This window comes from Lathyrus oleraceus, chromosome 4, assembly GCF_024323335.1.
Source record: "Lathyrus oleraceus cultivar Zhongwan6 chromosome 4, CAAS_Psat_ZW6_1.0, whole genome shotgun sequence".
Lineage (NCBI taxonomy): Eukaryota > Viridiplantae > Streptophyta > Magnoliopsida > Fabales > Fabaceae > Lathyrus > Lathyrus oleraceus.
In genome coordinates this window covers 501274123-501300270 of record NC_066582.1, presented here as the reverse complement: position 1 = coordinate 501300270, position 26148 = coordinate 501274123, and the positions used below count along the sequence as shown (strand labels likewise).

The 26148-nt window shown below is 35.8% G+C and overlaps 1 protein-coding gene across 5 annotated transcripts; it reads right to left on the bottom strand.

The window, feature by feature from the left end:
• Nucleotides 1-5512: 5512 nt before the first annotated feature.
• LOC127076876 (DNA repair protein REV1) lies at nt 5513-24658 on the bottom strand. Of its 5 annotated transcripts, none has more exons than XM_051018666.1 (24): nt 24343-24658; nt 24115-24259; nt 23893-24008; nt 23728-23804; nt 22933-23453; nt 17652-17795; nt 17381-17513; nt 17192-17280; nt 17006-17056; nt 16722-16925; nt 15349-15468; nt 12971-13063; nt 12434-12493; nt 12260-12355; nt 11983-12066; nt 11801-11873; nt 11077-11145; nt 10537-10611; nt 10165-10455; nt 10004-10074; nt 9214-9803; nt 8648-8708; nt 7374-7547; nt 5513-6274 (listed from the first exon to the last, which is right to left on the bottom strand). In XM_051018666.1, exons 1-23 carry the CDS (start codon nt 24537-24539, stop codon nt 7500-7502), a joined length of 3408 nt encoding a protein of 1135 aa, XP_050874623.1. In that variant the 5' UTR covers nt 24540-24658; the 3' UTR covers nt 5513-6274; nt 7374-7499. The 5 variants fall into 5 exon arrangements, with proteins under 5 accessions (XP_050874623.1, XP_050874624.1, XP_050874626.1 ...); XM_051018667.1 differs by having other exon boundaries at nt 5513-6216; XM_051018669.1 differs by having other exon boundaries at nt 10537-10605.
• Between the last annotated feature and the right edge of the window lie 1490 nt (nt 24659-26148).

Below are 26148 nucleotides of genomic sequence, written 5' to 3'. Positions count from 1 at the left end.
ATTGAATGAACAACATGATAGTTGCAATGTAAAGTAATAACATTATCAACAAAAATAAAATTATCAATGACATATAACTTTTATCAACAACAACATACTTTAAACAACATACAATGTAACTCACAAAAACAAAATCATCAATAATATATAACTTTTATCAACAACAACATACTTTAAACAACATACAACGTAGCTCAACAAAAACAAAATCATCAACAACATAGTACTTTTATCAATAACAACATACAACATAGCTCAATAAAAACAAAATCATTCAACGACATATAACTTTTATCAACAAGAACATACTTTAAACAACATATAACTTTTACCAACAACAACATCCTTAAACAACATTGAACTTTTATCATCAAGAACATAATTTAAACAACATAGAACTTTTATCAAGAACAACATATAACTTAGCTCAACAACACACAACTTCTTTTATCAACAACATAACTCATAACACAACATACCTTAAAAAACATACAACATAGCTCAGCAAAAGCAAAATCATCAACAACTTATAACTTTTATCATCAAAAACATAGCTCAAGAAAACATTAACATATAAAAAAACATCAAAAATATCACATCTCATAACATAAAAGGTGGAAACATCTACGTACATGAAATATGAACAGAAAGTAAAAGAAATGAGTTATGTGTAACAAATTTCCTTGATCCATAAGAGTTGAAGAAGATATGTTGGAGTTTTGTATAAAAGTTGTAAGGATAAGGTGTGAGAAAGTGTTGGGGTTTTGTTACGAGAGCAGTTGTTTTTTTCTTGAAAAAAGCAAAATTTCACTTAAATATAAGTTATACGTTTCACCACGGTTTCTAAAAACGAGCGTGATTAAATGTAAGTTCATTTTACAATAATTTCTATTATAGATCGTGTTGAAAGGTTTTTAATTTAAATATAAAAATTAAGATGATAAGTGACACACCAATTTTGTAAACAAAAAAAGGAAAAATGTTAGTGTTGGAATTTGAAGCTTGTATGCCTTTACCTATTGCTACGATTATTAATATGGACCATAGTGAAATGTATTTTAATAAAAGAAAAATATGCAAGCGTCTATATAAGAGCTCTTATTTTAGTTGGCTTAATAGTCGAGGTAGTAGCATGTTACATCATGTGTACTTTGTAGTAGTGATATCTTATACCGGCGGAGCTAGTCTCATCGCCTAATGCAAATCCTCCTGCAATAGTATTGAGCTTGTGGCACATGACTTTGTTATCCTCACTTGTGGATGCCTCTTTTTCTTTATTGGGCATGGGGCTCCCTATAGCGTCTCATCCGCGGGAGCCTGGTCCACCTAACACTTAGGAAGAGCCGCCTCTAACATATTTCTTGAGGTGGCCCCCTTGGACCATCCGCTCAATTTCCTTCTTAAGATGATATCATTCATTTGTGTGGTGTCCTTTAACTTTATGAAACTTACACCATCTGCCTTATTCGGGCCCATAATGTCTACTTTTGGGGATGGAGGCGAATGGATGTTGTGAAGGTGGATAACCTCGCATCAGATATGCTCGCGGCGAGTATTTAGAGGTTTGGATCTCTCCATCGTCTTGCCTACTCACTTGAATACTATTTTATCCTTAATGGGAGAGGTATATGTATTCTTCCTCTGGTGATGTGATCTTTCAGCGCCGGGAACATGTTCTTTGATGTCTCGCACATTTTTCTCGGTGTTGCTTTCCTCGCATTTTATATAACATTACACTATGGTGACCACATCTACCAGCGAACATGATGGCTTATAGGAAAGAGATTCATTAAAGTGTCATGTCTTGAGACTGTTTTGGAACTCCCTTGGAAACATATATTGGTTAGAGGGACGATCTTTATGGCAACTTCTTTGAAGCGGGCGAGGTAGTCCCTCAACGACTCTGAGGGACCATGTTGTATGTTGAACAGACTGGTGGTGGACATATTTTTGTGTGTTAGTGACAGACTGGTGTACGAACTTCTTCACCAACTCTTGATAGTTGGCGATAGAGACTTAGAGCAGACCCATATATCATCACAATATTGCGTCCCTAAAGGGTTAGTCGTCAATTTGCATTTCAAAGATTCAAGCGCTCCAATGATGGCCATATAGGTGTTGATGGAGGCGACGTGTTAATAGGGATCACTACGCCCATCAAAATTCACCAAAGAGAGATGATTGAACCCTTCGAGGACAGACGCTTCCCATATTTCGTCTGAAAGTGGTTAGGGGGTCCATCACCTCCATCTTCTCTAGGGGGTTTATCTCTTGCTAGCGTTGTCGTATGTTGAGGACTTTGTCCTCCAAGGCCTAATTTTGACGGTAAAGTTCATGCATGACAGCACACATCTCTGGCAGGGCCTTGACATCACTACTACCATTAGTGTCCTCTGGAGTAGGGGATGGAGCTCTTTAGTTTACCATGATTGGGAACGGCTGGGTACAGGAAAAAAAGGGTGGTAGTGAGTATGATAATTATAACGGAAGGTGTGACCCATGTTTGTTTTACCGGAGCCCCACGGTGGGCGCCAATGTACTTGTCAAAAAGTACAAATGTGTGTGGTATCCTTATCCGGATAGGGGACATTCAGAGGCCTTAGTAAATGATAATGGTTAGGGCTTGTGCCCGATGGCAAGAGATCCTGTTTGGTGATGTTTACGATCGTATGAGAGGGTCAAGTCATGTGAGGTGAGAGACTCTATGTATAAGTGGCATGTTAAGGATGTAATGATTTATCTCTCTCTTGTTAGGAATAAGTATTTATAGAGGCCCCTTGGATCTAGGATTCAGAAAACCCTAACAGCTTGTTTAGGAGTTGATTTTTGAATTGGAGGACTTTGAGTTGCGTTTATATTTTGAAATGTGTTTGATATTTTAAAAATGGTTAAACAACTATATGATTTTATATGTTAATTTATTATATTATTTTTTTAAACTTTTTAAAAATATCATATAAATCTCAAAATATAGACGCAACCCTAAAAAAAACTTTCCCTTTCAAAATTCTCCCAAAACAAACTCATAAATAGACTCAAAGAAATGATAATTACTCTCCTAAAATTGAGAGAGATTTTTTAGGGAGTTATGCCGTGACTTTACCAAGGTGATTAGTGTCTGGATAATAGTATTGTATACTGAGGCGAATTTCTATGACATACAAAGATTGTGATTTTACTGAGGTGGTTAGTGATTGGATAACAATATTGTACACTGAGGCGAGTTTCCATGACATACAAAGATCTTGCTAGGACGATGCTTTGTGGGGCGTAGCCCCGCAAATTGCCCTTATTTAGAATTCTCATAAAAATAACCGTACACTTACATTATGAATTATTTTACAAAACCAAAAAAAAAATTAAAATTTATTTTTTAACATATTTTGTACAGTATTATTTATCACTATTTCATTTTTTTAATTTAAATTTCTTTTAATATCATTAATAGAAGATAATTTTATAAAGTATCTCATTATTTTTTTTGTTTTCATACAAAATAATCTGAGTGTTTTTTATTTTAAAATAGAATAAATATTAAGTAATAAAACATTTTCAATATTAATGAGTTATTAATTTTATTTTATTATACACTTAAGTATTAATTTATTTTTCTACTTACAATTTTATTCAGTATCATTAATAAATAATAACTTTATAATGTTTTGTTCATATAAAATTAATTACATTTTAAAATAAGTCCTAAAGTTGGAAAAAAAAAAGAGTAATAATATGTAGTGCTATTTAACTAATGATAAACAAAGTTATCTTGAATTATACCGTAAGAAAGGTTTCTAACGCTCTGCAGTATGCAAAAACTAAAGCTAAAAAACAAAGCAAAAAGGTTGATTCAATAGAATCAAAAAACTGTTTCATTAAAGTACCAGTTTTTATCTTTCTGCATTTTAATGAAAGAAAACAAAGTTACAGTATAAAATGTATTGGTTTCAAGTTGCTACATAAATTCAAGAAACGGTACAAACACTTGAAGTATTGGGTTTCTACAATAAAAAAGACATGAATTCTTAGTGTCTATAAACAAGAAAACATACAAAAAAAAATGTTGATATAGCATTCTTATATATAGCACAGTTCAGTGACCACGTCCTTTGTGGCTTGGCCCAGAATAAGCTCTGTTGATTATTAAAGTTAGGATGGAAGGAGCAGATTGATCTTTGAGAGGTCTCACCCCTTGAACTTGTATGGAGTGTGAGAGGAAGAGGAAGATGAATAGGATGAAAAAAAGGGCAAGAGAATAATAACCCTGCTTCATTTTGGAACTGCTTGTTGTACGAAAAGGTACACAATATATATTATAATGGAATGGTGTTGTTGTCTTAAACAAGATGAGTAGTATTGTTATATATATATAATGTGTGTGGAAAATGAATGAATAGTCTTGTTGTTGCGTGGTTGGAAGGTTATTAAGTTTGAACAATCCATAAGCAATACATTTCAGTTTTGAATTTCCTACACGGCAAAATGTTTTTATTTATTTATACACGAGAAAAAAGAGTACGGTTTATTGACTGTTGAAGGATTTATGGCTTGTACACTAATAAAATATTAGGAGTAAGTCAATTTACTCTGTTTCAATTGTAGTTGGTGAATGCACGTGGCTTTGCAATTTGACTTATTTTCTTACTACGATTATTAAAGCCAAAGTTACCAACCAAATTCCTCCTCCTATTTTCCCACCTAAGTGTGTTTCCTGTGCAAATACATTGGTCAATTTATGTGTCGCTCACAAACCATTCAGCGGTTCCACACACTACTTCTGTGGACGGTTTGCTGTCATTCTACCTTTACAAACTTGGAAACTTCTTGCAATTACACTTTACAAGTAACTCATTAACTTGAAAGGTAGCACCATGATTGGATTCATTAACAACTTAGTAAAACCACACTTCATTAATAACTTCAATATTGATATGATGCTCACAATGTGAAAAAATGTGGCATCTCTGCTCTTGTCAACTGTATAAGCTGCTGTCAATATATTAACATTTTCCCATTATATATGGTCGCCTCATGCTGACATAATAGTGAGCTGTTACACTAAAGGTTTTTTAAATAAAAAAAATATTCTACTAGAGTCCTCATATTTACGCCTACAAAAAATGATTTTGTTGCTCAACAAATAAATATAAACATAGACTTGTTAGGTGGTCTTCATTCAAACTGAATCGTACAAGTGCTGGACAAATTAAACATCTAGTTGAACATTATATGTGATGAAGTAATAATGTTATGTTAAATTAGGGATATTAAACATGAGTTTAATTTGACTGAATTGTTAGATTGAGTCTAAAATATTTAAAAGTATGAGTTATCCTAGCTGAAACATAATGAAATTAGTTTTTGAAAAGAACAAATTGCCTCAATTTAGACCGGTTTGATTGTTAAATTTCTATTGTTTTCCTCCTAACCTGAAATTCGTCCACATAAGATAAACACGTAAATGCATATTCATGATGTACACCCAAAGAAAACAAGGAAACGAAATGAAGAAACATGCTTAATGGTTCCATTACCATAAATAATTTTGACTTTCTACTGTCCTTATTCCAAAGTTATACAAATTCCTTAATCGGTTACAAAAAGCCAAATTGTCATCAACAACCAATAAATTGACTATAAGACCAAGCCAAATTTAATAATATTCTATTTAGAGTAAAAAAAACTCTTGGGTCAAATTTCTATACAATAAATTGACTATAAGACCAAGCCAAATTTAATAATATTCTATTTAGAGTAAAAAAAACTCTTGGGTCAAATTTCTATACAATGCCTCCAACCTGATTGTTGCAAATTACAAAAGTTACTCCGGAGTCTGCGGTCCGGTGCTCTATTTTGACTGATCGCCATATGACTCAATTAGTAGATCAGTTCTGGTCCTCACCCATCCAGTGTGACAAACCATGTCCAAGTCCAAAAGTAACCCATATCTCTTGGTATTGGACTCATGCAGTCATGTGCAAGGACATGGCAGGCGCAACACAGGCAGTTTCATAAAATTTCCAGGTCGGGTATCAGCATTTCCATCACCATCTCCATCTTGTTGCCCCTTGCCAAGCATAATACCTACCAACCAAAGTTGCTACTCATCATATCATGCTGAGAAATTACCTTCTTTTCTTTGCAGCAAAGCAGCACTGAATTATACAAGCAGCTTATTATGATTCTCCAAGACCACATCTGCCCTCTTCCCAGCTGTAACTACAATAATGATGCCTGATTCAGTAACTAAGCAAGTGTTATCGCATCAATCTCAACCCTGTTGTGTAGGAAAATGAAGGCAATGCACATGTTTAGATTCTACATGTAACCGTAAATAGTATAATTCTGGCAGAGGCCGTCACATTACAAAGAACTGGAAAATTAAAATAATACAGATCATAAATTGCTTAAGGTTACAGATGACAAATGCTATTCATAACTATAGAATAAATAGTCCAATATCAGTTGTAGTAACTCAAAAAGAATAAAGCATCAAACGAGAAGCAATTTAAGTTCTTAAACCTATTCATTTATTATAGATGCCAACTACTCCATGTCAGATAAATATTTATCTATTCACCCATAAATTTTAAGATACTTCCAAAGTATGGAAACATGGAAAACTCATGAACATGCTGACAAGCTTTCCATATTAGTACACACTTCATATGTTCCGTCCTGAACACGAGGAAGGTGTTGAGAGTACTATGTTGATAAGAGATATGACCTAGGCATTGCTTATAGCTAGCTATAAGACATTAAGGCTTATAAAGTGAGGATTGTTCAAACATAATGTTTGTTACAGATTTTTTTTTAAAGCTATTTAACCTTTATGAATTTTCATTTGTTTGTTACTATATAAAATAAAAAAATAGGGTGTTCTTGCTTCCTGCAAGAATGTTGTGTCGGGAGGAGGGGGGTACACAACATAGTAGAACCTACAACCTTAGCCTTGACTCCAACTTAAAGACATCCCAAAAACCAAAATGCAACTCGTGAACAAATTAATACCAATGGGCTGGCAACCTCAATCATCACAAGATACTTAAATTTTCCAAAACACACCAGCCTGTTTTATCTTATCTTCTCTCTCTAATTTTCAAATCATCAGGTTGTTCTGCAATGTATACATAGAAACAGATTCATATCAAATCAATGTAGCAAAGCTAACAGAAAGTGATACAGAAAGGGTCTTGATGATGATTAGTAGATGAAGATTCATACATTTGAGCATAAAGTAAAATATAACATAAAATGGCGCAATAATAAAAAAGATGAATAATGTTTGTTGCTTACTAGAACTTAAACACAACATCCGTTAAATATGCACATACACAGCAGAAAATGTTTAGCCATCACATTAAAGTAAAACATACTCTGCAAGACATCATGGTCGATAGATCTGTTGGTTTGTGAGGTGGCCACATAGGCTCACATGGAAACCAGAGATCTTTTTCCCAATATCCCATAGTAGAAGTAAGACTGTGACTGTCTGAGTGTTACTATGGGGTTATAAACAAACTCCCTCCATAATTGTCATCAACAGCTTCCTACAAAATTTAAACCAGAGTTAATTTAATATGTATTGATGAAAAGAGAAGAGAAAGCACGTGCTAAAAATATGTTTCAAGTTTCAGATACATCACAATACAAAGGAATATTTTTCATTTCACTATATTTCCATGATACACGCAGAACGTAAACATAATAGGACACATTATATAGTTATGTATTCCACGCGTGGTAGTATACATCATGTTGAAGACCAGCATCAAAGGACCAAAAAAATCCAGTATATAGTAGTTATTTGAAGCAAAGAGGGGGCCTTAAAATGCATGTATTTCCCTCCCCCTGGCTGATTGTGGGCCATTGGGTAACAAATTACACACAAACATCTCACATACTTATATAAAAAATTGCTGATAAAAATATTTCTGGACTAGACAGGCCAGTCATGTTGAGCGGCAATACAAGGAGGTTATTGCTTTTTTCTTTTTTACAACAGGATTTTATACCTCAACCAGGCCTGCAAGGTGACCAGTTCCCAATCTATCAGGTCACACCAACTCCTTCAGTCAAACTAGAACTTTTATTTGTTAGCACACGATTATCAAACACTAGAAAACAATACATCTGTTTCCACTACAGTGAGGGTGCATTTCATAGGAGAAAGTATGGAGTTATAGCCGGTACAATTAGAAAATCATGCGAGATGATTTTAACATCATTTTTTGTCACACATAAATAGTGCATTATTTCATCACAGTGTCATAAGTTAATTTTTCAATCAGCAGTTGCAACTAAGCATAGTTCCTCGTTAAGTGCTCCCCTTGTTTTAGAGGAGCCTAATTAGGCATCAACATGTTATAGTCATCAGAAAATTCATTAAGGAACATAAAAGGAAATATTTGTTAAATAACATGATTAGAGATAATAAAAAGGAAACTTTTCTGTTTTGATCTTTTGTTAAGGAACCCTTATCCGCATGCCTCTACCGAATGCCATTTCCATTAAAAGACATTTTTTCCCAAGTACAAACCACCAGACCGTCACTATAGTTCATCCTATTAAAACATTTCAAGAGCTATCAAACACCCCTGCTGATTCACACTCTATTTTCATGATGTCTTGTTTGGTTGATAAGGTATACCTGAAGGTATGGAAATACACCATTATACACTTGTAGGAAAAATTGTGATGCTGCTGCAAACCTGAAAACAAATTATGAGTCACTCTAAAGTTTGTCACAAGATAATAATCCAAAAAAGAAAAGGAATTTAACTTCACAGCCATCATTTTTACATATCCTTTAATATGTAACTGTGTTATCAGTCAAAGTTGAAATACTCTCTCTCTGGTTCCATATATAAGAAATTTTGGTGTTTTTTTTTGTCCAAATTATAAAATTAAGTCACAAATTTTGAAAAGTACAAACTGCTAATTTACTTGGATGCCATTTCAATATTTACTACAAACGCATCTATTCCCACATAAAAGTGGGTGTAAAAACATTTAATGCAAGGGTTATAACATTGGTATTGATGATTCTTTTCTTCTTCTATATGGAACCAGAGTTAGTATCATACAATTCTCAGACGTTACAAATGCACACAAACAATTGTGGTGGGAGATACTAAGGAAGAAAGCACATAATACCCATATGAAAACAATGAGCCCTTCAATAGCGTACAATCTTAACTTGCAATATTAAGATACCTTTTCAAAAGCCGAAAACAAATATAAATCTCCTCAATATCTTTTCCTATCTTCACTTTGATATACTGCTTCAGTAGCTCGCACGTAATGTTAACAGAGTCATCGGAAATCTGATGGACAAGATTTAGCTGGTGGAATTCAGATATAATCTGGTGCAAAACTGATGACAAGGTGCTAGTCAACCCAGACTTATAATACATTTCAGCAAGTTTCTTTAATATTAAGCAATTGCTGAACTTGAACTCCTCCACCCATTTTGGAGGATTCCCAGCCCAAAGACATTCATTCAGAGCATAATTTGATCCAAGATTCTCAGAATCGTTGACACCTATTGACACCTGATGGTTTTCACTAGGAGGGACCAGAGCAACATTGGAGCAAATCTCCTGTTTCCTGTGAGCAGGAAGCTGCAGAACAATGTCTGCTTTCAAATCCTCGGGCAATTCTCGTAACACAGAGCCGTCAACTTGACTTAAAGAAGCAGGCAATAAATCATCTTTTTCAAAACTTGATTTGTGAGTGACATTAAAAGAGGGTTCAGACACTGAATCAGGTACAACTTCACCTCCTTCTGCCTCATGTTGCATTGCCTGGCAGTAAACCATGATAAATGTTGTTAAACAAAATATTCTAAGACAAGTAGCATGATAAAATAATACCAAATAAAAGAAAACAAGACTTAAATTATTTTATTTTAATGAATTAAGTCTGTAACTTCGAGTTACAAGGTCAATGAATTGGGTGGGGGAAGGGACATAGGAGTTTGAATTTAATAAAAACACAAAATTACCTCGATTTCAGATAATGGCTCTTTTTGAGGAATCGGCTCAACATCCAAAAGCTCCTCTTTCTTTTTTATTGCTGCCAGAGAAAATTTTGAAAGCATGTGAGCAGATTTGAGTGGAGCATCAGTCCAAAGTAGCTAGGTTAATGAAATAGAGAAATGCTTACCTTCTTTTTCCAAAAGAGAGTTTTGTAAAGCACTAGAATTCTCACTTATACCTTTCCCTTTAGTAATATAATCAGCTAACTTCCCTCCATAAACTTCATTGAATTCTGAAAATAATTCTGGGGGAAGATTTCTCATAACTTCCATATCAAGGCGACACAAAGGAGGTGGTGTTGAAATCAAGGCAGCTCTAGCTTGGTTATCTTGTATGTTATTGTCCATTGGAACTGAAGACCCTGGCAAATTTCTACATTCGTTAATGGAAGGGCCATCGACATTCTGCTTGTCATGACCTGAAGAAAGAGAAACCACCAAAAGTCATTTTTATTAATTTCATCATTAACAAAATCCCAAAATAAAAAAACAACTATTACCCGTAGGATGTTTTCGTTTATCCATACTTGCAGATCCTGAAGTGAACCATGATTTCAAATTATATTTTTCTGCACCTTCATGAAATAAATAATATTAGACAATCACATAGAAAGTATTGAAAAATATTGAAAGAAAGAAAGAGAGTATGATAGACATAAGCTGAAACCGTGTGTCTCAATAGCTTCACGGAAATTCTATTATATAAGCACTAAACAGTTACGTGCATTGATGAGAAAGGAATACAAAGGAACATGCTAGAATAGTCTAGAATATTCCAGAATATGCTAAAGTATACTTACAAACTATTCCTGTATTATTTCAATAATATTTAAATATTAACGAAAACAATAAAACCATAGTTCAAAACCAAGGAAAGCAGAAAATCTGTTGGGACAGAAAGATAAGTAGCAAATCTCAGCTTACAAAAAGATGTTCTAATTCAGTTCAGCACGCACCTATAAACTTAGTAGCATGCACAATGAAACAGTATCTTACTACAGCGCAGCTGGGTTAAACTTCATTGAAAATAATACAGGTACCTTGCTTAGATGTCTCGCTACTTTCAAGTCTGGAAACGTGCAGGCCAATACCTCGAATCTGCTTGACGTCTACGTGAAATCGCCAAAAGGAGAAGATGATGGTTAGATTTCCAATTAACTGGAGATATATGCATCCCCCACTACAAGCACTAAGCTGAAACACTATATATCAATGTTTAAGAAATCAAACGATAACTGAATCCTGTGTACCTGTCTTTGCAACTTGATATTGGACCTTTAATTGACAATAATTTTGGTTAATAGGAAAAAGATTTTGACCGTTTTTCCTGTTTTGAACTAGTTCGTCATTTAAAAAAACCAAACACTAGACTAGTTCATCATTCTCCTATTGAACCTTTGGATCCTGTCTGGTTTATTAAACTGTCTAATGAAACCAGAATAAACCCAAGGCCAATCCAAACCATGTTTAACATAAATGCATAAAAATTAAAAAATTGTACAACTTTCCTAACCATCATCCTTCTATAGTATGGTCAGATTAAACACTGGCTCATATTAAATATGGCACTTTAGCTTTAGTTTTGGCCTTTCTTATCATCAAAATTTACCAAGAGCATTTTTAATACCATCAAATGAAATAGTTGTTTCTTTAACATTTTTGCTAAAGAAAGCAAATGCTGCAAATGACTCAAGAATCTAAGGATATACCAAGACTGTTCAGTTATGGAGTCATTAAAATGGTAAAAATTAAAAGTTAAGATACCTATGTAAAAACTTCCAAAAAGCCGTTTCACTATCCTTTGGAGTACTTCCACATTATCAGTGGCAACAGGAATCTACAGTGATTCAAACACAAAATCAGTACTTCAAATAATTAGAAAAACTTTTGGAAGGCAATATCAGTTTAATGCATACGTGAAAAATACGGGATGTTTCAATATTTACCGTTTCCGAGTGACTCAAATTTTCACAGTCTCCACAGCCCATAAACTTCACAGGTTCATCAGCATCTTTTCTTCTCTTTTTGATCTAAAACATATGCCAAAACAAATATAAAAATTTCAATTTTTTGACTTAGAATTTAGTAGAAACATATTATGATAATAATGAATGACAGTTCAAGAAATAAAAAAGAACATGAAGAGCAACTCATGAGCCAAAACAGAGGTATATCTTAATAATTTTAAAATAAAAAACTATCAAGCTAAACATAAATCAATACCTTGAGAGAGAATGTGCGCCCTTGCATGCCAGAACATTGCAATCTTAACAAAACCTCCTTGCAAAGGTTTGTGAGGAAGTTTTCACACTGCAAAAACTTTAGTCAAAATTTTGGTTGATTTAATTTTGTAATACTAGGCAAAAATAAAAATAACATGTGTAGAAGAGTACTGACATCTTTCATATCTTGGAACCTCACACCCCAATTTACATCAGTCCCAATCGACTTACATTCCTGCATGTGTACATGACATTGTCTTTATGGAATGACGTTAAACATAAGCTTATCAAGAAAGAACAATTAACCTTCAAAGGAGGAAATAAGGATAAAACACCACAATTGAGTTGGAGGATTGAGAGCAACATACTAGCCAGTGGCACGATGATTTTAAATCATGCTGTGGAGCATACAATTACCAATTTTGATTTCAGACTGAGAATATTATGATTTCTCATATTAACCTGACAATTTATATCTCCTTTAATCCTAGTTTTACTTTAACAATTGTTAGTCAATGAATAAACAAGGACTGCAATAGATCAATGGAAAGGGTAACTTACACAACAAATTGGCACGATGTACAATGGAAGAAAATAGGTGGATTAAGGTGTGTGTCCAAAATATTTTGAATATTCCAAGTCCAAATAACAAGAAACCGAGTTTGGATTTTAAAGATAAAATATCAAGCCAAAATGATGGCCTTTTCCCTACCTGAAAATCTCCAACCAACCGGTTATCAATTCCTCTGCTATAATTCCACAGCATTTCTCCTGTTTTCATTCCATAGTCCTTCTGCAGTGAGGCCTGCAGATGCAAAGAGAGCAGGGACTGATACACAATAGAATTATCCAAATGTTTTTCAACTTTGTGCTAATTGAAAGTAAGAAAAGGTATTAGGTTCCTTAAATGAGTCATTCGTTTCACTAAAAAATGAGAGTCGGATCCTTTTAAAGCTTCTCCACACATGAGAAAAGCATCATATTTACTACCCTTTTTGTGCAGCTTCATCCTACTTCTTTTCCCTTATTTGCTTCATTTTCTCTCAGTCTCAGGCATCCTTTTCAAGTTGAGGTGAAAATTTTATAGCCTCCGCTATTTTCTTTCTTTTGTGAATTTAATTTGTGGTGATTCCATGGAGTTCAGGAGGGTGCCCGATTACCCACGGTTCATAAATTTGAGATTAGTTTTTTCCATATATTAGATTCAATTTATTTTTTTAAGTTTTCAGTGTAAATTTAGAGTTTTTTTTGCAGATGATATAGTCCTACTTGAAGAGTTGAAAGAGAATTTAAATGAGGTTGGAGACTTGAAGACAAGTTTTAGAAATGCACGACTTTCACCTAAACAGAAGTTAGACGGAGTACATGGAATGTAAGTTCAACAAAAGGAGAATTGTTTCTAACATACATGGGTATGTAATACAAAACGATGGAGAAGTAAAAGGGGGTGTAAACTATAAAACACAGACACTTCTAGGAGTAGGCGTGTCACAGTGTCCGAAACTTGTATAACACTCGTACGACACGTGTCGGAAAAATCAAATAAGTGTCAGAAAAGTCAGACAAGTGTCCTCCAGCAAAATAGTTATTTTCTTTGATTCGACACTCTTTAAATCGGTGTCCGACACTTATATGACACTCATACAACACATGTCTAACAATTCATACAAGTGTTTTATAAAAAAAATATTTTTTTTCTTTATTTCAACACACTTCATACATTTTTTTGAACAAATCTCCTACATATCAAAAAGAGGGTTAAACATATATTAAAGCAATGTTATCAATGAAGAATTAAAGACGATAATTTTGATTTATATTTTTAACTCTTCAAATAATAGATGGAAAAATGAAACTCAAATACTATCATATATGTAGCGGTTTCGGTGTCCTATATTTTTGTATTATCGGTATCGGAGTGTCCGTGTCCCGGTGTTCGAGTCGGAATCTGTGCTTCATAGGATGTAAACCATCAAATTCAAGTTGGGTAGTTGAAATGGAGGAAGCCTTCAGGGATTTTATGTGACACAAAGGTACCGCTCAAGCTAAAGGGGAAATTCTATCGGATTGCGATAAGAATTGTAATGTTGTATGGGAAAGAATGTCGGGCGGTTAAAAATCAACACTAGAATAAAGTAAGTGTAAGAGAGATGAGGATGTTGTGTTAGATGTGTGGTAAGACTAAATACAATAAGATTAGAAATGACAATATTAGAGAGTGTTGGGATATCACATATAGTACAAAAGATGGCAGAAAATAGACTTAGGTGGTTTGGGCATATTGAGAGAAGACTTGTAGATTATGTGGTATGGAGAGTAGATCAGATGGAGAGAAGTCAAACAACTAGAGGAAGAGAAAGACCTAGAAAAAGTATAAGAGATATTATTAAGAAAGATCTTAAGATTAATGATTTGGATAGAAGCATAGTCTTAAATAGAATATTATAGCAAAAGTTAATTTATGTAGCCGATCTCACTTAGTGGCATAAGGTTTGGTTGTTGAGAAGTTATTAAGAAAGATCTCAAGATTAACGATTTGAATAGAAACATGGTCTTAAACAGAATATTATGACAAAAGTTAATTTATGTAGCCGATCCCACTTAGTGGGATAAGGCTTGGTTGTTGTTGTATTAATATATAACCTTAAAACCCTTCAAAGGATTTGCAAAACATTTATCAGTGCTTGAATTTTGTTGGCTAGTATGCTTGTTTCTCTTGTGCTGGGTGGAAGTGACTTGTTGGTTCTTCATAGTTGTGAGTGAATAATAACTAGTTGTGGCATGATTTAATTATTTTACAAAACTAGGCGGTCTTCACGTTGCAACCAAGTTTTGTGGGATTGAGTAAGGTCCTAATTTATTGGAAGATGGGCCTCCTTTATTTTTGTGGTCAGTTTGACTTTATTTTTGAACTTTATACATTTTGCCGCTATAAGAAGGCTATGTCAAATTTATTTGGATTGGGATGAATGTACAATGCTAGATTTGCAAAGTCACAAAATGACCTTCAAAAGGAAGGCGAGGAACAGAAACTGAACTATTAGAGCATAAAAAAATCATTAAAAAAAATAAGTGAATGAATAGTAAAACCTTGGAAATCATCATCAATTGGCCGCACGTTTGAACATTCTGCTTCTTCAATTTTTCCTGTAAAACATGCCCCACTCCAGGAAGTGCATTAATTGGGAGTTGACGTAAATGATCTTCAACCTGGAAAAGTTAACTATATAAGAGGGCAAGGCAAAAATATTGACATATTCCACACATCAACTATTATATCAAATTCTATCGGACTGAAAACATGCAGCATAAACCACCATAAACTATAAGAAGTCTTGTGCAATGTTCACACTCCACAGTAAATAATGTCAAACATGGAATTATAACTTTCGAGACAAATTCAAAGCATCATGCTCTGGAGTAATAGAAATTTCTTGGACACGCAAAGATTCAAAAGGACTGAGAAGAACTATATCTTCCATATCTAGCATAAGACTATCTCAAAGAATTTCTAATAAAAAAATCATACGATAAGGAATAATCCACAATGGTCAATACAAAATTAAAATAGAAACAATTAGCATTAATGCCTACAACAACAATGACAACCAAACTTTATCCCATTAAGTAGGATCGGCTACATGAATCAATCGACGTCATAATGTTCTGAAGTATATCATATCTCTATTCAACTCATTAATCTCTAGGTCTTTCTTAGTAGTTTATCTATAATAATTTTTCTAGGCCTTCTACCTCAGCCTCTTTGATTTGACTACCCTCTATCTGATCTATGCTCTCAACTACATAATCTACAGGTTTTTCATCCACATGTCCATACCACATAAGCCAAGTTTCCACTTTCCACTATCTTTTCTACACTAGGTGCTACCCCAACTCACTCTCTAATGCTGTCGCTCCTAATCTTATCTCGTTTAGTTTTAATATATATCTAACACAACATTCCATCTTGGCTAGCTTTTTTTTTTACATCCAACACTCCTTCCCATACAACAATCTGTAAATACCCAAAGATAATCAAAAGCTTTCAGCATCATGTAAGAAACACTCTTCAGGCCACCAAAAATAAATAAACGTACAAAGAAAAGAAATGAGACCTTAATTTCAGTTGTATACACCTCCATCACATTAAAAAGACAAAGTGAATACTACGAAAAAGGACGTAATTTCTGAATGATAAAGTATGCAATTTTGAGCATATAGATGTGTTCCATAAATTTCCAGTCAGTCCACATAGCTGGCATAACTGACAATCAGTTAGAAACAGACTAGTAAATTGTAGTCGTTAGTTATAGATCTGTGATTACAAGCTTCAGCAAATATAAATAAAGTTGTATTCAGAAGATGAATCTATCAATAACAGATTCAATCTCGCATTCACACATTTTCTCTCTCTCTCTCTCCTGTAGATTTAGTAATAAATAACAGAAAACTCCAAAACATACCCTTTCTAGAGTTATATGATATTGACCATTTGGTTTAGCAGTTCTAGTAGCAATACGGGCCATAAGCATGTTTCCAGCTATGCCAACACTGGCTGTACATCCAGTGGTCTCATAGATCTCTTTCCTAATTGATGATGCTAAAATCTCAGGATCTTCAACCTTTGAACGGGTGACATCTAAATATGCTTCATCACAGCTTACGGCCTGTATAAAGTAGCAGTTACAGTACTAAGGATACACCAACTGAGAATTTATGAACTTTTAAATGTCCAATCTTAAAAGACCTGCACTTTGTTGCAATTTCGATGCAATATACTATAAAATTGATCAGCAACCTGCATATTTGTCAAAGATGTCTTCGTAAAAATCATTTATAAGGGATGAAAATGTTACCAAAAGATATGAAAAATTGTACTCCTATTTATTCTTCTTTGTAAGTAACCAACTACATACACCCTCATGTAACTTACTTCCCCATAAGCTTCAAAGTTGTATGGAAAGATAACAAGGTGAGGACAGAGAGCCTTGGCATCTCGAACAAACATACCAGCCTTAATACCTAACAATGACAAAAGGCATATGTTACATAGCAAAAAGATAATCAAATAATGTAGCTTATTGAGTCATATTATCATTTTATAACTTGGCATATAACCAACCATAACTACGAGCTGGGTAGTTTGCAGAGGAAATCTCAGAAGTTCCCTTAGAATTATCCGAGTGGCAGACTGCTACAGGCTTGTCCAACAATTCAGGATGGTTCCTGATAACCACAGCGACAAAAAAGCAATCCTAGGGAAGGACACATGCATGCCACAACACGCATAAACTTAATGTTCTTTCTTAAAAGTCAAATCTAATAAGCACTGAATGAAGAAAATTAGTTGACAAGAATTAGTTGTATGCAAAATCCATGTACGTAAAGCCTACCATGTCAACATGGATAACAACTGAATTCCCAGAAATACTAGAGGCATTGATATTAGAAATTTCATTGTTGAACCCAGAAGACGGGATAGGAAAGCGCTTCCGATACCGATTTCTCCATGTTCCAATGAAGTGCAGCCGTGAGTTCTGCATATATCAAAATTCAACTAAGATATTACAAAATTATGGCATCATAAATGGATTGCAGCCATTTTATGATTCAGTCAGAGATGAAAATCATGTCAAAGTAAAACAAGGAGCAAGTCAATATCATAACAGTATATCATTGATGTTAAGAATATGTTATCAATCAATTAGTATTGATTGATATTCAATTAGTCATAACTGTAATTGATATTATTTCCTATTGTATATTCCCTATTTGCATATAAATATACACCATGTGTGATCATATTAGACACACAGAGATACAATTACAATATGGTATCTAGAGCTGGTTGACCTACTGTCTTCCACAAAATAAAAATATATATTTTTTTTTTTCTCTTTTTCTTTCCGGCCATCCACAGCGCCGCCGCCGTCTCCGCCGCTCCTGTCGACTTTTCGGCGAGATTCCTATACGCCGGAATCGTCTCCTACAGATCGGCCAGATTCACTGCCTTCCGCCGCCGCACGCATCCGCACACGTCTCTCCTTCATCGCACGTGAATCTCACGCGCCGGACAATCAGCCGCGCATCCGCTGCCCCCAGCCGTCGCCGTTTTTCCAGATCTGCTCTCGGTTTTTCGTTCCGAGCCATCAAATATCATGGGAGATACCGATTCCATCATGTTCACTAAAATTCCACTTATTCCGTGTGAGAAACTGACCGGAACAGCCAACTACAACATATGGGCTGGTGCTGTCAAGATGTGGTTTCACGGTCAGGGATATGAGGATCACTTAACTACAAAAGCCGATACTATTCTCGCCGCCAAACGCGATAAGTGGAAACAAACCGATGCTTCTCTATGCACTGTGTTATGGTTTTCCATAGCAACTAATCTCCAAGCACAGTACCAAGCCTATACCACTTGCTACGAGGTTTGGGAAAAGGCCAAGAAAGTCTTCTCAAATGATGTCCATAATCTTTACAGTGTCATCACCAAACTCCGCTCTTTGAAATTGGAGAATATGGATATGCAAGGCTATCTGACTCAGCTTGACGCGTTAAAGGCAAATTTCACAACCTTAATGCCTTTTACAAAAGATGCAACAACTTATGCTGAACAACAAAGTAAGTATTTCATGGTCATGGCACTTGCTGGACTGCCATCTGAACTTGATTCCGTTCGGAATCAGATTTTATCAGGTACCAACGTTCCTAACTATGAAGCAGTTAGTGAACAATTGTTACGCTTGGCTACACCTCATGCTTTTGGACCGGTCCCTACTTCCTCTCCCACTGAATCATCTGCTCTTGCTTCCCACTATCACGGTCGTGGTGGACGAACCGGTGGACGAGGTGGACGTCAAAGTATTCGTTGTAACTATTGCAATCGTTACGGTCACATTGAAGCCGATTGTCGTACAAAGGCAAGAGAACAACAACGACAACCACGGATCGCTGCTGTTGCTCAACCGGATATCACTAAAGATGTCACTATTCCCGCCGCTGATTACAATGATTTCCTCCAATACAAAGCAGCCCATCAACAATCATCATCTGCCGCTGTTGCTCAGTCGGGTAATCCTGTAGCTTTTGTCTCTACATCTTCACTTGGTCCTTGGGTCCTTGACTCTGGGGCATCTGATCATATGACTGGTAATAAATCTCTTTTATCTCATTTGTCTTATTCTGATTCTTTGCCTTCTGTCACTGTGGCGGATGGTTCTAAAGCCAAAGTTCAAGGCCTTGGTCAGGCACATCCACTTCCAAACTTGTCTTTAGAGTCTGTCCTTTACATTCCTGGTTGTCCCTTTAATCTAATATCTGTTCACAAGCTTATTCGTACTCTTGATTGTTCAGTTCTTTTTAATGCTAATTCTGTTCATATCCAGGATCGACGTACAGGACGGACGATTGGAGCAGGGAGTGAAGCTGGAGGATTATATCATCTTTCTCCACCGGTGGCCTGTGCTTCTATTGCTTCTCAAGAACTCACACATCAACGTTTGGGTCACCCTAGTCAAAATAAAATGCGTCTTTTAGTTCCTAGTCTTTCTAAGCTTTCTTCTTTTGAGTGTCAGTCCTGTCAATTAGGCAAACATACTCGTAGTACTTATTGTCAACGAGTAAATAAAAGTGTTGCATCACCTTTTGCTTTAGTTCACTCTGATATTTGGGGTCCTAGTCGTGTGAAGTCTACTTTAGGATACTATTACTTTGTAACGTTCATCGACGATTACTCACGATGCACTTGGTTATTTCTAATGAAAAATCGTTCAGATGTTTTCCGTATATTCCAAGAGTTTTATGCTGAAATTAAAAATCAGTTTAATACTACCATTAAAATTTTACGCACAGATAATGCTCGTGAATATATGTCATCCCAGTTTCAATCTTTTTTAACATTACAGGGAATTATTCACCAATCATCATGTGCTCATACACCACAACAGAACGGTGTTGCTGAACGGAAGAATCGTCATTTAGTTGAAACTGCACGGACTCTTCTTCTTCACCACAATGTACCCTCTCGTTTTTGGGGTGATGCTCTCCTCACCGCATGTCACCTTATCAACCGAATGCCTTCCTCGGTCCTTCAAGATCAGATTCCATACTCTATCTTGAATCCGGAACACGATCTCTACCCCATTCCCCTTCGTGTGTTTGGTTGCACATGCTTTGTTCATGATCTTAATCCAGGTAAAGACAAACTTTCCGCTAAATCTCTCAAATGTATTTTTCTAGGCTACTCACGTATACAAAAGGGATATCGTTGTTTTTGTCCTCAACTTCAACGGTATATTGTCTCTTCCGATGTAACATTTTTTGAAGGTTCTCCTTTTTTCTCTGCCTCTTCGTCCTCCCAGGAGATTTGTAATTTAGATGATCAAGATATCCCTTCTGTCATCCCCACACCCATTAAACCTCCTTTGCAGGTATATCAGCGACGCACAACGCGTCCATCGGCAGTTAGAGATGATATTGATCCACCAGCACCATCTCCTACTCCAATTGTTCCTCCAGCTACGTCACCTGAACTTGACCTTCCAATAGCATTACGAAAAGGTATTCGATCTCATAATCCAAATCCTAAATATGTTTGTGCTTTAAATTATGACCGTCTATCTACTTCCTATGTTTCTTTTGTGTCTGCTTTGGATTCTGTGTCTATTCCTAAGTCTACAGGTGAAGCTATGACTGATCCCAATTGGCGTCAGGCGATGGTGGAAGAAATGACTGCATTGCATTCAAATAACACTTGGGACATTGTTCCTTTACCTCCAGACAAAACTACAGTGGGCTGTCGATGGGTTTATACAGTGAAAATTGGACCAGATGGTCAGATTGATCGTTTTAAAGCTCGTTTGGTAGCCAAGGGATACACACAAATATTTGGCCTTGATTATGGTGACACCTTTTCTCCAGTGGCCAAGATTAGTTCAGTCCGTCTCTTCCTTGCATTGGCTGCTATTAATCATTGGTCGCTTCATCAGTTGGATATTAAAAATGCATTCTTACACGGAGAATTGGAGGAGGAAGTGTATATGGATCAACCTCCAGGTTTTACTATTCCTGGTAATTCAAGATTTGTTTGTCGGCTCAATCGATCTCTTTATGGGCTAAAACAATCTCCACGTGCTTGGTTTGGTCGCTTCAGCTCTGCCTTGATACAGTTTGGTATGACTAGATGTGAAGCAGATCATTCTGTTTTCTTCCTTCACTCTTCCAACGGACAACACATCTTTCTTGTGGTTTATGTTGATGACATTGTTATCACTGGAGACGATACAGACGGTATTCAGCGACTCAAAACTCATCTTTTCAAAAACTTTCAGACAAAAGATTTGGGTCCACTCAGATACTTCTTAGGTATTGAGGTTGCACAGTCCTCATCAGGCATTGCAATTAACCAACGTAAGTATGCATTAGACATCCTAACTGAAACTGGTATGCTTGACTGTCGTCCGATTGATACTCCTATGGATCCCAATGTCAAGCTTCTTCCGGGTCAGGGGGAGTTGTTGAAAGACCCGGGAAGATATCGACGTTTAGTGGGTAGACTCAATTATCTTACCGTCACCAGACCGGATATTACTTTTGCAGTGAGTATTGTGAGTCAATTCCTTAATGCTCCTTGTGATACTCATTGGAATGCCGTTATTCGGATTCTCAGATATATAAAGAATGCACCAGGAAAAGGCCTATTATATGAAGATAAGGGTGATGCAAAAATCACTTGTTACTCAGATGCAGATTGGGCAGGATCACCGTCGGATAGGAGATCCACTTCTGGATATTGTGTTCTTATTGGAGGAAATATGATCTCATGGAGAAGCAAGAAACAAAGCACAGTTGCATTATCTAGTGCTGAAGCTGAATATCGGGCTATGGCAGCAGCCTCAAAAGAACTTGCTTGGCTTAAGAATTTGCTCTCAGAACTTAGGTTCGGTGACCTTCAGAACACAAAACTCATATGCGACAATCAAGCGGCACTCCACATTGCGTCCAATCCGGTTTTCCATGAACGGACCAAGCATATAGAAATAGATTGTCACTATGTAAGAGACAAGGTACTGTCGGGAGAAATAACCACGGAATTTGTCAAATCTGAAGATCAATTGGCTGATATGTTTACCAAGTCTCTCAAGGGTTCTCGAGTGAATTATATTTGTAACAAGCTCGGATCATACAATATATACGATCCGGCTTGAGGGGGAGTGTTAAGAATATGTTATCAATCAATTAGTATTGATTGATATTCAATTAGTCATAACTGTAATTGATATTATTTCCTATTGTATATTCCCTATTTGCATATAAATATACACCATGTGTGATCATATTAGACACACAGAGATACAATTACAATAATTGATATGTTTGCATCCTTAAAAGAATGTTAATACTCTCCACCCCCCTCCCTAAGCCAACCCAGGTTTTTTATTTTAAATCTTTATTTTCTTCTTTACTGCTATGGGATGGCAAACAATACCAAATGCACCAGGTGTGTTTAAAACTAATAATGACTCCATCCACCTTATCTTTGCAGAATACTATAAGAGGATTGAGATGCGAATACAGCAGTCATATTAAAAGAAAATGAAGACAACCAACAAGAATGACAGCCATTCTGACAAGCAGTATGAAAACTCAAACGTGTATCAACTTCACTACCTTGAAATAATTTTCCACAAAATTAGGATCTGAAAGAGTTGAATGACACTGTTTAGAAGGCCTGGTGGAGGCAGAAGTTGCAAATTCTTTTATATTATGGTCATCTGCGCAGAGTCTACTAACTGATGTAGAAGGTTCTTGACAATTAGGTTCAAGTTCACCTTGGACGTTCTTCTCATCATTAGCGGCACCATTGCTTCCTCCTGCTGGATCTTCGTCGTCACATTTAACTCCAACACTAGCCAGCTGCTCTTCCATCACAATTGCATCAGTATTCTCCAAAACAGTATCATCAGCTTCAATACTGGTTTCCCTGCTAGATTCAACCATCTCCCCAACTTTGGGTGAATTTACATCCTCTGATTTGCCAAGACTAGCAAGTGAATCTTCAATGTATGGCTCTACTTGACAAAGGGTGTTAGTAAAAGTATCCTCTGAATTTTTGCTACTCCTCGATGAGAAAAATGTGGACAGTTTTGGTTGTTTATTTGAAGAAAGCTGTTCAAGTTGATAAGGCATCCCTATCAAAGCAAAATTTGCATCTCTTGAGACAATGACTAGGGAAAGACAAATAAAATATTATCTTATCCAACAAAAAACAGTGAAGTAAATAATAAAAATCATGAAAAAGCAGGATCCGAGAGTAACATATGGATATATTGACATGGATTACAAAAGAATTCAAATAGTCCCATTCCATCTGCTTTCATCACCCTTCCCTTCCTCTCCAAATACAAAGTAGAGGTTTTCCGAAAAAAGACAAAAGACAAATGTCCATGAAATGCAATTACTTACATGTCAAGAGTTTATTAGATGCAACAGAATCTAAAATCCAAGTAGGTTTTACTACCGGAAGCCCTGCACTGAAAGATCTGCAGTGGAACACACAACAATTAAATTTAAACAGTACTAAGAGTAGGACTCAAACCTCAAATTTTTAAAAAAGGAAGTAACTGAAACCTGAGGTTCTTAATTTTACTGTCGGGAAGATTGCTGCAGATGATATGTGTTACACGATGCCTTGAGAAATAATTCTCAAATCTTCCACCATATTTTAACATGAAGCTTCGCAGTTCCTAAAACATGGTTGCTATTAATGTTATGTGATCCTTTTGTTGAAAATACAGCAATCGGCGAGAGATAAATAGAGTGATGAAAAATGAAAGTGGAAATAGGATTAACCTGGCTGGAAGGAACGGTGAAACCATCAACAAAAATTGAAACTCCGGCGAATATAGGCTTCCCGGAGGTAGAGTCACTAAACAAAGACGTGGAAGCATCGGCGTTAAACTGATTGTGTAGTTTCCGATTCTTCTCTGTCATATAACTGTAACCACAATTTCAATTAAAGATTTAAAAAAAACAAGAAGAGAGAAATATTTAGAAAATGAGATGGAATGGGAAATTGACCTTCCGAAATCGGAGGAAGGAGGTTTGGGGGAATTGGATCCCCAGGCGACGCCTAAGGTTTTCTGGTTGGCGGTTGTGATGGTCTTCTGCTTCTTCCTCTTGCTGTTGTTACTGTTACAACTGTTATCATTGGATCGATTAGAAGATACTCGTTTGGAATTAGGGGCTAAGGAGGAGCGAAATGAATTCAAACTCATTCTGATAATCTGAGAGTGGAGGCAAGTGTCGGCACTAATATCAGAGAATCAGATCGCTGCTTTTTCTTTCAAACGAGTACGAGGCGGTTAAAAACTTCCGAGTTTGGAGCGGAAGGGAAAGCTTTCCATAACATATTTTTAAAATAATATAAAAAAAATATTTAATATTTTTTTTAAAAATAATTTTATATATAATTATATGGTGGTGACATAATTACATATGAAGAAAAAATGACACTCACATGTGAGACGGAGATTGGCCTCGGAACTGTATGAGTTGAACGAGACTAAACTGAAGAAATATGTTAAGGTAATAGCTTGAATATGCACTATCTTCTTGTTCTAATTTTTCCTTCTACTTCTTCAATCTTGTTGTAGTTTATAGGTGCGATGTTGTTGATGGTGCTTTATGTTCTTGTTATTGTTGCTTTGCGTTTGTGGGAGAGTAGAATAGAGTGGAGTGGAGTATGATTTGCAAAGAGATTGAGAGAGATGTGTGCTGATGAATTTGCAGTGAGATTGAGAGAGTGAGGATTCTTAGAGGTTTGTGATGAGGTGGTGATTGTGTAATGATTGTAAATGATTGAGTAATGATGATGAATATATAGAGATGAAGATGTAACATAATGGGGTAGAGTTAGGGAAATGATTGTTAGGAGTTTTTGGCAGGGTTAAACGTGAATTTAATGAGAATGAGAGTTTGTTAGAGTCATTAACAATGTTAGTGATTCTGTTGTTTCAGTTAGTTGGAATTAGTTAGTGAGAGATTGAGGTTGTCTGAGTGAATTGTTAACTAAAATTGGAAGATTGAGTTAGGTTAGTTGTTAGAACGCAGCGCTGTTAGTGAGAATTGAATGTTCCTAAAAAATATCTTAAACGGACCTACTAGAAAAACAAGTCGATGATAGCAAGTGTATTGATGATTTTGTGTATTGAATTTGATGTTGTAGGTGCTTTGGATCGAATGTTATGTTGTGTTATGTTTGAAGTTTGTTTGGACCGTTATGTTAATGTTAATAGGTTGGTGTGATTTTGGTTGGATGATTATGTTAGTTTGGATTAGTTTCAGGGTTGTTGGGGGTTAATGCATATGTCATGGCTGCATGACTATTGGTGAATGTATGTTGCAACTTGCATTGGATGTCATTTGAGGTTATGGTAGTTTGAATGAGTGTGTTAGTGTGTATGGCCCTTGTGGATGCTTTTGTGACATGTTGGTTTTTTGGCATAATTGTTATGAATGGTTGTTGATTGTGGTGCATGTTCTTGCCGAGTTAATATGCCTAATATGTGTGTCATTATTGCAAGTCTGTCACGCTCATTGCAGGCCTTGGATGATGCAGCTTTGGCCATGAAGTCAAGGCATGGTTCATGAAGACTAGGGCCAAAGTTCACATAGGACAAGGAAAGGTTTTGGGACAAACATCAAAGATCATGATGCCTTGAAGGTTTTAGGGACTCAAACAAGGGGATGGCTTGTGGAATAAGTAGGAGAGGAATTAGGGTTAGGATTTAGTTAGTTGACTTTGGTCGACTGTTTGACCAAAAAGTCAACAGTTGACCAAAACTCAACCTAGGTCAAAATTATGTTTTTTGTATAATATTTGAA